Source organism: Fringilla coelebs (assembly GCF_963513975.1).
Source record: "Fringilla coelebs genome assembly, chromosome: 5".
NCBI classification, from domain to species: Eukaryota; Metazoa; Chordata; class Aves; order Passeriformes; family Fringillidae; genus Fringilla; species Fringilla coelebs.
The window spans coordinates 58,721,399-58,734,590 of NC_140033.1; the positions used below are offsets into that span (position 1 = coordinate 58,721,399).

The window sequence follows — 13,192 nt, forward strand, 5'->3', positions numbered from 1 at the left end:
TTTGTTCAGAGTAATATCAATGCATTGATATTTATATATAGATGCATAAAAGGCATTACTCACAAGTCAGTTAGAAGCATGGGCAGCCAAATCACACCCCGGAGTAACCATCAGCAAAGGCAAGCTGGTTCCAAGGAATAGTTTAAAGCGGCAGTTTCCAAGGCAGAGCAGTGTGAGATGTCACAGCCACATCCAACTGGGACCACACCGGTCTTGTCCTGCAGAAGCCACAGAATCACAGTGGCCTGGCTTGGAAGGGACCTTAAAGATCATCCAGTTCCAACCCCCCGCCATGGGCAGGGACATCTTCCACTGTCCTAGGTTGCTCCAAGCCCCATCCAACCTGGCCTTGGACACTTCCACAGATCCAGGGGCAGCCACAGCTTCTCTGGGCAGCCTAGAAATTCCTGCTGGTAAAATGGACAAAGTAACACAAGAAGTGACTGGAACTCATACTTTTCCCCTCAGAAAGCTGAAGTTTTATGGCTTATAGACAGTGTGATTTACCAAAATATTAGTTGGTCAGCTGAGTGTATTTCCTTCAGGATTTCTCAACCAGGTTGAATAAATGCTATCTAAAAATCGGAGAAATTCTTCTGGGTCGCCCAGAGGTCTGACCTCATTTTGAAAGTGGTTTTTGCTTTAACACCAAATACATTCTAAATGAAAACTGAAACATAATTTGTTTCAATAGCTGTTTAAAGCAGATGCAAAAATTAAATATTTAATGCAAGAGTTGTGTCTGTTTAGTTTCCTTTTTATCTTCCTTTTGCAGCGTGGTGTTAACCTCAAATTTCTGCAGTGCCTCTCCTCCACAGATTTCAGGACTGACATTTTCAAGGGGTGACACCAGTGACAGTCTCACCTGTAAATGATCCAGTGCCAACTGAATCAGCTCCGACCTATTTCTGTTGTATCACCATTTAAAACAACTGTGTTTTTCTATGGTGATAAAACTCCAGCTGTGTCTCACGTGTGGTTTAGAGGATCAAATCTTAAACCTGAGCCTACACTGTTAACATCTCTTCTAAGTGCATGCTTTCATACAGGTCCTTTTGCAAAAGTGACAGCCCTTCAGGCAAAGTTTGTGACAGACTTTGTCCGAAGTCACCCGCTTTGGGTGACACACAAACCACTTTGGCCTTGTGAGAAAACAGCTTGGAAAGCCTGTACCTTCTGACTTAGGGCCTCGTGGCTTAGCTGCTAGATTAGATTTCCCTTTTCAATTTCATTTGGGATCTGATCTTGCTCCGTATGCGTACAAATACACCCAGCAGAAACCTTTGCTGAATTTCTTCAGTTCTGTGCCTTTGCACTTCCCTCTTGCATAATGCTGCTCTGAGGGACGTGCTGGCCTGAAGAGAGGCATAACCCTGGCAAATCCTACACAGAGATTGTGCTGCGGACAGGCCTCAAAAATTTGGTCTGCTGGAGAACACAGTTCCTAGGATTTCATTCGTGGCAGAGTGACTTCGGGGACGTTTGGTAGTTTTTAAGCTGGTTCTCAGTGCGGTATACGGGCTGCGAGCAGGGAGCAGGGGCAGCCCCTGGGCCGAGCAGCTTCCCTTCAGCCGGAGCCGCGGCTGCGGGCTGTGCGCGGCATTCCCGGGACTCTCCCGGGGCCCTGAGGGCCGCGCGCGATGCGCCCGCGCCCCCTGGCGGCTCCCCCGCGCTCTGCAGCGCCCGCCGCGGCCCTTCCCATTCCACAGGCCCCGCCGTTCCCGGGATCACGGATCCCATCCTTCGCCATGGCGGTCAGCGCGTACCGGAAAGATCAATACTTGGTTGTGTCTAAGAAGCAGATCCAAAGTAACCAGAATAAAAAGTTTCTCTGAGAAGCAAACACGCTGAATTTACAATCATGGAATCATAGAATATCCTGACTTGGAAGGGACCCACAAGGATCACTGAAGTCCAGCCCCTGGCCCTGCACAGCCCCCCCAACAGTCCTACCCTGTGCATCCCTGAGAGCGCTGTGCAAAGACTCCTGGAGCTCTGGCAGCCTTGGGGCTGTGACCATTCCCTGGGGAGCCTGTTCAGTGCCCCAGCACCCTCTGAGGGAAGAACCTTTCCCTGATATCCACCCTGACCCTCCCCTGACACAGCTCCAGCTGTGCCCTCAAGTCCTGTCCCTGGTCACACAGCAGAGATCGGAGATCTTCTTCCCCTTCTGAGGAGGCTGCAGAGTGTGATGAGTTCTCCCCTCAGACAATGTGAGGAAGCTGAAAAATTGAGATAAATTTTTGTTTGAGTGTGCTGGATGATTATGCTTATTTCATCCCTCATCCTCCAGCTGGTTATGTCCCACTCACAGCTTTGCTCAAGTTCTAAAAACCCTTATCAGAAAGGTCAGTCTACTGCTCCTCAGGGATGCTTGCGAATCCTCTGTCAGATGAACCAGAGCTTTTGCTCGAAGAAGGGTCCTGAGTAACCTGAAGAGCCCAACACAGGCATTCTGCTGACCTTTCCCTCCCTCCTTCACTGCTCTGGCCTAATTCTTCTTGCAGTTTCTGCATGTTGCATTTTGGAAGAGCTCAAATAACCACGCAGTTTATTTTTAGAGAAAACTCAATGGCAAGACCAAGCTAGCACCACATCATTTCCACAGAATGACAGGTATTTAAGGACACAGACATTTCCCCTTTTACTTGTTTTCTTATTTGCATCAGCTCCTTTCTCTCTCTCTCTAGCAGGTTGCAGCAAAACTCAAGTGTTTCTTCTTACCTCAGTGTAAATGCCTCAGCTTTACTCACCTTAATTTCTAATCCTAACAGGTCAGATTGAATGCCACTGCTGCTGAGGGATGCCCTTCTTCACAGTGCCCCCGGAGCCCAGCTGAGCACTGACCTGATGCTCTGCCTGGCCAGTGTCCTCCCTGAGAGCCCCACAAGTTTCAGTGTTGTCTCCTGGCTGCATCAGCAGGAACATCAGCAGCCCAGCTGGAATGCAAATGGCCTTTGAGAACCCTTTTATGTAGAACCACAACCACAGAAGCAGAGAGTGGGTCAGGTTGGAAGGGACCACAGTGGGGCATCTGGTACAGTCTCCCTGCTTCAGCAGGGCCATCCCAGAGCACAGGATTGTGTCCAGACAGCTCTGGAATATCCCCAGTGAGGAAGACTCCTCACCCTCTCTGGACAATCTGTTCAGGGCTCGGTCACTGCACAGTTCCAGTCCTTCACAGGCTCCAGGTTGAGCCTAGTAAATACCAGAAATTGCTGGTCATGTTGTTCAGTAGTGGTCAGAAAAAACCCTGGACTTGTGATGCTTTAGAATCTCTACCTCTTGGTGCAGATAAGCTGGGAAATGTGAGGCTCACAAGACATTTGGCAGGGAAGTCTTCAGAGACTTCCCCTAAAACCACAGGTCCCAAGATTGTGTGATTATGGCTAGAAAGATCTCTATCTCCCAACCCTCAGCCTCCTGATTTAATCCCTATTTCCTATTCATTTTTAATTCATTCATTTTCATTTCATAATTCACAATTAATTAATATTTCCATCTATGACTTTTTCTATTTGTTTCTGCTTATTTTTGCTTGTCTGTTTCTTCATTTTGAAACATTTGTTTTTTCCTTTTGAGTTTTTTTCCTTCTCCCTGTTCATTTTATCTTGAAGTTTGTCATTTGGGGTCTTTTCCTTTCATTTATCTTTGGGTTTGGCAGTATAATTCACTGATAATGTTTCCCCAGTATGTCTGCCCAAATTCTCTTCTTCATTCTTCAGGGTCTCTTTGCAGTCCCCAGGGGTGAAAAAGGGCTGGAAATTCAGGAGAAAACTGCTACTGGATGGCAGTGGAGGAGAGGTCAGACCAAACACATCCCACAGGAGCTTGGCAACTTCACAGCAGGCATCCACAAGCAGATGTGGGAGAGGGTAGAGGTTGAGCATCCTGCCCCCCTGGCCACAGACTGAGGAAGCAGACTCTGGACAATGGACTCATTTCTTCCCACTGGCTTCACCACAAATCCCACTCCTTTCACTCACGGTTTCCCCAGGTTTACAGAAAGAAAAACAATCTGATTTTTTCAGTAGCATTCCAGTGCAACAAACAATTGAGTGAAGACTTAAATCGTATTTCAATTCACTGCAAAAATGTGCACTCCATGTGGCTTTTCACCAGCTCAATTTGATTCCCACAAAATATTTTGATCCTGCAATTTACCAATTTTTAGGACTTTGTTCTCCTTGAATCTCAGGGGATTACATGCTTCAACAACATCCAGTGGGGGGAATGCAGCTACATTTTAGAGGCAGGCTTGTTCTGTGACTGCAGCCTTCATTTTATATGCCTGCTAGCATCATCTATCCAGATCAGAGGCTTTAGAATCACATCCCACCACAGAAACACCACCATAGAGTGAGTGACACAACTAAATTCACTAAAGGAATAAAAGCAAGGCAAGTAAATTTAGGTCAAGGTGAGTTTATTGTCCGTACAGCATACCTAATCCCGCCAAAACACTTTTCTTAGAACCATCTTTAAACTAGTCAAAACAATAGGTTATTAATAAAAATGACAACACTGAACAAAGACCTTTTAAAAGGCAATCAAGACTACACCGTATCAGAGTCTTATCCATCAAAAACAACCTCATGTACTTTCTAAATACTTTTGTTTACACTGATGTCTACTACCACACTTTCTAGCATCCCCTGACCACATAAACATCCACACCTCTTAAAGAGCACATTTGTGAGAGAATAACGTTGACTTGATATGGCATCACACTCAATAAAGCAAAAAAAAAAAAAAAAAAAAAAAAACCAAAAAAAACTAAAACAAAACCCAAAAAAGTTTGAGAACAGGAACTGTGCAACCAAGAGTGATTTCTGAGGTACATGAGAACATGGTAATAAACATAGTGGAAAAAATCCAGTGGCCAGGTAGTTTGCTGAGTAATTAAGAGCTGTCCGATTACTCAGGCATAGATCATAGACATTGAATTAATTGGACATGGGATTAATTGGTATTTTTCTCTTTCACAAGCGTGTTGGAAATACAAATAAATACATTATGAGGTGCTCCTACACTACAGTAAGGGGAAGCACGAGAAGACCACCAAAGTACCATCAATAGGAAGCTGAAGGAGAAGGGCTTTTAGCAACTGTACCAATTCTTTGGCACTTAGGAAGGCAGAATCAGCAACACATCTTCTATTCTTTTTTAATCAATCAATTGGGAGGTTTACAATTTCTGCAGTTCGGGGTGGGGGGGGGGGAGATCTCACACCTCATTTGCAGTAACAACACACATCCTTTAACATCTGTTAAAAGAGTACTAGGCAGTCATTTTATTCTGAAAGCTACTGTGAAAGCGCTCAAGTTCTAGGGTTTGCAGCCATCATCAAATATACAGTACACTGTAACCAGAGGGTTGGCACTTGCTGAGCATGTCACTGCAGCCGAGGACACTCCTCACCCTGGTGGGGACACACACAGACCCACCAGGACCCTGTGGAGACCGGGAATGCTGAATGGTGCTGCCGCTTCCAGCACAGCTCGCCCCCACCCTGCTGTAGGGCAGCCGACCACGGAGGTGGCCCTCAGCCTCTGTCCCTTCAGTTCTGCAGAGGGGTGACACTGGGATCAGCCCTGTGATCCACAGCAGGGATCAGCCCTGTGATCTACAGCAGGGATCAGCCCTTGTGTTCCACAGCAGGGATCAGCCCTCTGATCCACAGCAGGGATCAGCCCTGTCTTCCATGGCAGGAATCACCAGTGATCCTCTGCATGGATCATCCCTGTGATCCCGTGGCTGCTGTGGGAGTGGGGTGTGAAGGAGGCTGGATGGAAGAGCAGGGGCAGCACCCTAAACACAGGTCCTGCCTACACCTGGCCTATAGCAAGGAGGGAATCATGCCAACCTGATGGACATGGTGCCAGCGCTCAGAGAGGTCACTCCACCATCAGGACCCTCTGGCACAGCTCCCAGTGAAGCCATGGGGCAGGGCTGCCAAGGAATCATCTGACCTGATCTGATCTGATCTGCGTGAGGCTCCGCAGTCTTGCTTCAACAACATCAGCTACTTTTTTCCTCCAGGACAGGGACACCACCGCAGAATTCTGGGTGCTCCCAACGCAGAACGTCGAGGCAGGAGGTGAGGCCAAGGCTGTGCCCGGCAGCAGCTTTGGGGAGAACAGACCTGCTCACCAGTGGAGAGTCAATGCATTTTTTCCACTATGAAAAGGATACCAGAGGCCAAAAAGGAGCCAGTGCCCCGCCTCGGCTGCTTGCAACCTCTCCCGGGTGGGCCCCGGGGCAACCAAACTGTCACTGTGTGAGGTATTGTGAAAATGGGAACCATTTCTTGTCCAGCAAACCTGAGGTAAGTATACCATCTTTGCAGGATGTGATCAGGAAGGAAGGAGATTTTAAAAAAAAAGGAAGAAGAAAGAAGGAAAAAATAAAATAAAATAAAAAAAATAATCATGAACACGCTATTAGGGGAAAAAAAAACCTGTACAGGGCATTTCCAGTAAATCAAAGAACTCATCATATCTCCACTTAACCATCTACTTCAGGATTTGAAATTTAAGCAGTAAAATAATATATTATAAAAATGTTTATAAAATAGCAGCACACTCAGTGAAACAATACAGCTAAGTACTGTTAATGTGAATAAGAATGAAACAAATCATAGCTTCTTAGCAGCGCAAAAAAAAAAAACCAAAACCAAAAACCCCCCAAAACCAAAAAAACAACAAAACCTTAGAACCTTACTCCATTTTCTACCCTCATCTAGCCAAATAGGCTGAGTCCATACATATAATATTCTTCGAAGTAGCATGTTCTTTCTGGATTTTTGTGTTAAAAATGCGAACATTAACATTTTAACCAACAGCTTCATATTGGATATCTGCAAACTGTTAATACAATTGTGCAAAAAAAAAAAAAAAAAAACAAAAAAAACAAAACACCAAAAAAAAAAATAGAACCAAAAAACGAAAAGTTGCTCCAACTCCTTTGCCATCTAAATGCCTCTTCGTTACAGGTGGAGCAGGAAAATAAATTCAAGTACACTGAATATACCTTTGTAATAAAACTCCAAGTCACGCACCTTGATGTTTACCACCATGGCTGTTGCGCCAGCAATTTTCTTTCCTTGTCCATAGATAAACATGCAGGTGGTATTAAGATCCTTCTGTGACACTGAACAATACAGATGGTCAGGCTTTTATCCGGAATGTCATGACAGGAATGTCATCTGAAGCGGGTGTTGGTATTTCCAGCAACACCACAGCTAACCGAGTACACCAGATACTGGAAAATATTGACTATAAAAAGCTATACAAAGCCTTGTTTTTGTGACTTCTTTCTTTTTTTTTTTCCTTTTTTTTTTCTCTTTTTTTTTTTTTGTTTTTCTTTCCTCTGCAAAATTGTCATAAACCATCTCATTTAATCCCTTAGGAACAATTTTCAAAGTGCTTTTCGAATGAAATGGTTTACAAAAACGCTCACTGTGGATCAATAAAATTAATGAAATGCTGAAAAAGTGTGCGGGGGGAGTGGGGGGAAAGAGAGACGAGGGGGCAAACCAAACCTCATCTTCTTTAACACAGTGAGGGGCTATTACAAGGGAAGATGGACAGAGCATCATTTAAATGTCTTTGTGGCCAAGCTAAGAAGCTGCCAGACGTTAACATGGACGTGAAGCATTAGCACTGTAAAGGAATATAATGCTTTTCCTAGATGATCCACCACATCTTGCAATCCAAAGGTTGGAGGTGGTCTGCCCAGCCAACAGGTCGGGATTAATGCGTGCATTCTCCCCACTGACCGTGAACACTTGGGAACTTTGGCTCAGCCCACGGCTGGGTAAAAGGAATTGCCCTCATGCCAAAGATGCTGCTGTGTTTAGAATGAACCATTTCGGAAGGAAAAGTAGATAAAAAGTCAAGAGGGGCAGAGGGGAAGTTGGGGGGAAAAAAAAAAAAAGAAAAATAAATCAACTAAAAAAAAAGCCCAAAAGACACCTGCTCTTCTGGCTGGTAAAATAAAGCATCTTCTTTCTTAGGTAGCAGCTACCACAGACAGCAAGAGTAAACAAAACTAACATACAGAGATCCAACAAACACTTCTGACTAATAACAGAGGTGACAGATCAGCAAATCTCTTCTGCATTCAAAATGGTTCAATTGCTTCAGGGACCTTTTCCCGCTTTGCCCTAAACCCCTTATTCTATTGCTTTGCAATCTAGTCAAGCCATAAAATCGCACACACGATTCCTTTCTTAAATCTAAAAAAGGGGTGTATGCACTAGTTCATAATACACAGACAAGTATACTCTACTTTGTTCCCACAAATGCAGGCTTACATTGATCTAGCTACTTTGTATGCTTTTATAAGCATTTAATATCACTGATACATAATCAAATAGCAATTACCAAATATATCGTGGGATTCCCTTCTGTAGAACATCACAGGCACCAAACGCTTTTTTTTTTCATTATTCAGTTTTTGTACTTTTTTTTTTGTTTTTCTTTATACCTAAAAGAGCTTTAAATATGTTCTATGTGGGAGCAGATTAAAAAAAATTTCACTCTAAAAATAATAACAAAAATAAAGGGTCTGGGGGAGCAAGCGTGACTTTGTGTGCCGATGTCCTCACAGGTTGATGTCTCTCACATCTGTGGGAGTGCTGGCCTGGTCCAGTTCATCCACTGTCTTGGAGGGGTTGCTCTGCTGCTGCTGCTGCTGCCGAACTTGCTGCAGGCTGTTCACAAGCACCGCCTCGATCTGTTCCTGACAAGCTTTAAGGCAGTCCTAGAGAAAAGAAAGCAAATTTATCTATTAGTAAAGATAAAGGTGGTTATTTTTTCCTTACTGAGCTAGCAGAAGTTGGAAGAGTGTGAAGAGTGTCAGTCAGGTGTTTCCAAGAAGTGCCTGCTCTGACACAAATCAACCTGGAATTCTGAGAGGTAATCACTGTGTACTCCCTGGGTCAAACACTATTCATGCTGTATTTATTAGGCTCTAAATCTTAATATTTTACTGATCTTTGATTGTAGAACCATTTCAGTTGGAAAAGACCTCTGAGATCATCTAGTCCAATCTTTGAGCAAATACCACCTTGACAACCCGAGCACTGAGTGCCTTGTCCCATAATTTTCTGAACATAAAACCAATTCCCAGAGACCACTGCATTGAAAACTACAGAACATTCAGGGAAACAGCAGGGTACAGTACAGCAACATAAAATATGGGAGCCTGTCCATCAGGAGTCCCATAATAAAAATGAAGTATAAATGCAGAAATAAATGTGAAGGACTCACCACATTTAAACCAGACACAGTGATGAAGAAGACGACGACCATTAAAATACTTACAGGATGTTCCACACTCTTGAAGACCAAATAATGTAGTTATTTAACCAGAAAAAAATTGTGAGAAAACCTTGACAAACCCTGAGTTATAGGAGAAACTTAAAAATAAAACCCAAGCTGTGACTGTATGAACACAATGCCAACCACATTCAGTGTGCTGGCACTGGGAGTATCAATCCGACACTGTGCAGGGGGACACGTGGTGCTTCAAGAAATGGCATTTTCTTAAGGCAGCCCTGAGGAATCCTTCTGGAAGAGGCACTAATACTGTAAACTTCCTGTGGCCTCAGCCTGCCTAAGAGCTGGGTATCTCCAGAAGTCTTCAGGGAATAGAGCAACACAAGGTTTGGTAGGAGGATTTTCACAGCACAGTGCTTTAACCAGAGCCCTCAGAGCATCTGGCTGGGGTGGTGAGACTGGGCATCACCATTCCCACTGTCAGGCAGGGGAGCTGAAGAACGGAAGAGGGCACTGACCTCCACAGCGCTCCACAGGCACTTGTCAACCCACTACGGGATGTAACTGCAACACCGAGGAGCTGGGCCCTGACCAACACACCCCTTTTTCTACACAGTACCTGGTTATTGGGGAGAGTTTGAAATATTCATACGTGGAGGACTGATTTGTCATCCCAGCTGGACTGGGACCGGTGAAGAAGATCTATTCCGCTGGCTACGCTGACATTTGCGATGGGTGCAATTAGCTCCAGTGGGTAATGAACACCCATTTTTCTTGGCTACCAGCCAGCAGCAGCTGGCTGCAGAATCCTGTCCTCAGATAAAGAAACTCCCCCATTATCAGCTAGGGAGGGCTTTAGGTCCATTGTAAGCATTCACCTGTGTATAAGAGGGCAATGACAACAAATCACTGTGTGGGTCAAGGCATTTTCATGTGTGGGGGCACCAGTTCGGAGACTCTCGTAACAGACAACACTGGTAATGTGCCTTTTTTGGGTATAAGAACCTCTTCTTTTAAAGCAGTTTCAGTACTGTGTCCTTCTGAAAACAAGCCAGATTTTTTTTAAGCAGCTTCAGTCTGAAAAGCTTAATGAGGCAATTTCCTTGCAGGCAGGCTTGGGGAAGGAAGGGTGGTGACATGCGGAACATGTGGCTCGAGCATTTGGAGTCAGCTTTGTCTGTTCCTAAACACCCTCATGTAAGGTCATTTATACCATCACTGTACAAACTTCTGATGGGCAGTGTGATGATTCATTTCAGGTATGAAGAGGCTGAAATCTCCAGGTAACCCTACAGAGAAATGGATAATTTCTGGTGTCTTAATTTTGTACATAAAATTATAAAGTGGCCTTGACTGGAATTGTCACATGGATTTTGTTTCATACGGGAATCCACAAGCCATTGTGTATTACTTCTCTGGTCTACACTTTTTGGGCTTAAAACCACCAAGTTCTTTAAAACAAAGAAATCTACAGTAAAAATGACCAGCACACTGTATTCAGCATGAAATAGTTTTCCAAAAAAGTGTTGCTATTTGCATACTAAAGCTCCTTGGATGTTAAATCTCTCAGGTGAAAGGAAAAAAACTTTAATTTAGAGTATCTTATCAGCCCAGCTGTCACAGCATGATTAAGTAACTAAGTGGCTTTACTGTATAGATGATGGCATCGCTGGAACTTTCTGCCAATCCAAAGTTAAGGGACATGATGCAAAAAACTACTAAAAACCCATCAGGACAAACAGCCTGGCCTTCCCATGACACAGTATTTTTAACCCCTCCAAGTTTCATGGGGATTTGCTGCACGTGTAGGTATTTTTCTGGTGGATTTTCACTTTGCAAGTTCTAGATGGCTCTGACAACAGAGAATTAAGTTTTAAGAACATATCAAAGAAAAAACCCATGAATTGCATGTTTTTCAACAAATCTTCCTTGAAAGAACACTATAATGCACTGCAGTATGACCCCAGATTTTGCAATACAAGGACTAGGCTATTCCTTCAGCATACTGCAGGGTTTGCCTTTGTTGTTTTTATAAAAAACTTTTTAAAGTGTGTGTCACATGGATTAACTTCCCCATTCTTCTATATGGTCTAGTAGTTTTAATGATTAAAATAGTTCTGGTACTTTCCATTCCATAGTTTTATTTATACTTCAGCATGTACAGAACTAAAAAGGCAATTAACTTTGGAGTTTCTTTTTTTTTTTTCATTCTGAAACTCTTTCATCCCTAGGTGATTTTACTAGCACATTTGAAAAGCATTTGAAGGAAAAGAAAAGCTCTTCTGGGTCTGATGAGGGGCAGCCTCATGGCTGTGATGGAAATGCTGGCAGTGAAAATAACTGGCAGGAGGAATCAGCAGTTCTATGGCATAAGCTACTTATTCAAGTCAATAATCATTGAAGATTTCAATTTCCATTCATGACAATCTTGAAAGAAAGCACAAGCCCTAGGGAAGATTCTGCAGAACATTACACATAATTACTTTCTTGAACTTTTCAACACTTCTATGGTATCTGTATGTCCTATACTGGCCTCCAGTCTCCAGTTTCAAACTGACATTTATGGTTCACTGGCAAGCTATGAGGGAAGGCCTCCCACTCAACCCAACTCAACTCAACCAACAGGCTCTTGCTTTGCACTGCCCAAAATCCCAAAGCTGGGAATACTAGAAAAGCCTTCTGGCATTTTGTGTTAAAGAGTGGTTTCCACACATATATTAATTACTTCACAAATAAGTGTTAGGGCCCCAAATCACTTCTTCTTTCTTAAAACTAACTCCAAAAGGAAAATCAGAAAAGGACTCTTTTTAGGTGTAGGATCTGGTTTGACAAATGGAAAGGATGCTGGAGATACCCAAAATTACAGTACTGTTCATTGGTCATGTACACATTGCTTGGATAATCTAAGAAAGCAGCAATCAGACATGCATTAAAGAGTTGGGATTTACATAAATTCCAGTGTGGAACATGTCATCTGTACTCCTACACACAAAAGCTGGCTGGATTCCTCCACTGGTTCACATTTAAGCCCCAATTCAGACCTCTCCAAAGCACATGCTTCATTGTTGACATAAACAGGGATTCCTTCCCAAAGTGGGGCCTTTGTGCGCTGAGCACTGGCCTTTACCTCACTGACCTTCTCTAAAGCAAGAGCCTGGAAAGCTGCTGTGTTATCCATTTACTGTATTTCCAGTGATCTCACATCTAATGGATGCAGTTAAAAAACAGAACTGTTTTCCCTCCTGAATGTATGGTTTTGCTACTGTAACAAAGCACATCAATCACAGGTAAGTGTCTATGTCTCTTTTTCCAGCTGGAAGTACAAAAAATATTAATTTGTTGTTCCAAAGGACACCTCATGTGGACTAACAAGTACATCTCATTCAAAAAACAAAACAAACATAAAAACCCACCAAAAACTAATTCATGCCAGAGCTTCTCCACTTACTGTTGCCACATTATTGCAATAATGCCATAAATAAGGTGACTAACATTAACAATCTGAAATATAGGGCATTTTTCTCTGCAAGTTTTTGGTCTTTTCAGCAGTTTCAACAGCGTCCTTTCTAGATTCAGTTCCACTGTTTGCTTCACCACTCAGTTTGCTGGTTTCCTGTTGCTGCTGTGGGTATTTCTCATTGCAAACAGGAGAGAACAATGTTTTCAGAACTGGGAAAAGAGCGAGTAAAGCCAACACACCAGCAGTGCGATGCAGATGCCGTGATACTCCTTGCTCAGTGTGACTTGGGATTTCTGGCAATATCTACCAGGTAAAACTTTAAAGACGTGAAAAGGTGGAAAGGTGAAAAGGTGTGGGATTTATGCTGTTGTAACAAACGCTCTGAGTGTTTAGTGAGAAAGGGGATTTTCAAAAAGCTGGGAGGACCTGCCTGCATTACACAGAGCTG

At 43.5% G+C, this 13,192-nt stretch overlaps 1 protein-coding gene across 1 annotated transcript in view; it reads right to left on the reverse strand.

The window, feature by feature from the left end:
• Positions 1 to 5,683: 5,683 nt before the first annotated feature.
• The window catches only part of CCND2 (cyclin D2), a 28,500-nt gene continuing 20,991 nt past the window's right edge, over positions 5,684 to 13,192 (reverse strand). Inside the window, exon 5 of the mRNA XM_084205833.1 lies at positions 5,684 to 8,766. Within this exon, the coding sequence (XP_084061959.1) occupies positions 8,608 to 8,766 (159 nt within the window). The 3' untranslated portion in view covers positions 5,684 to 8,607. The remainder of the gene's footprint in view (positions 8,767 to 13,192) is intronic.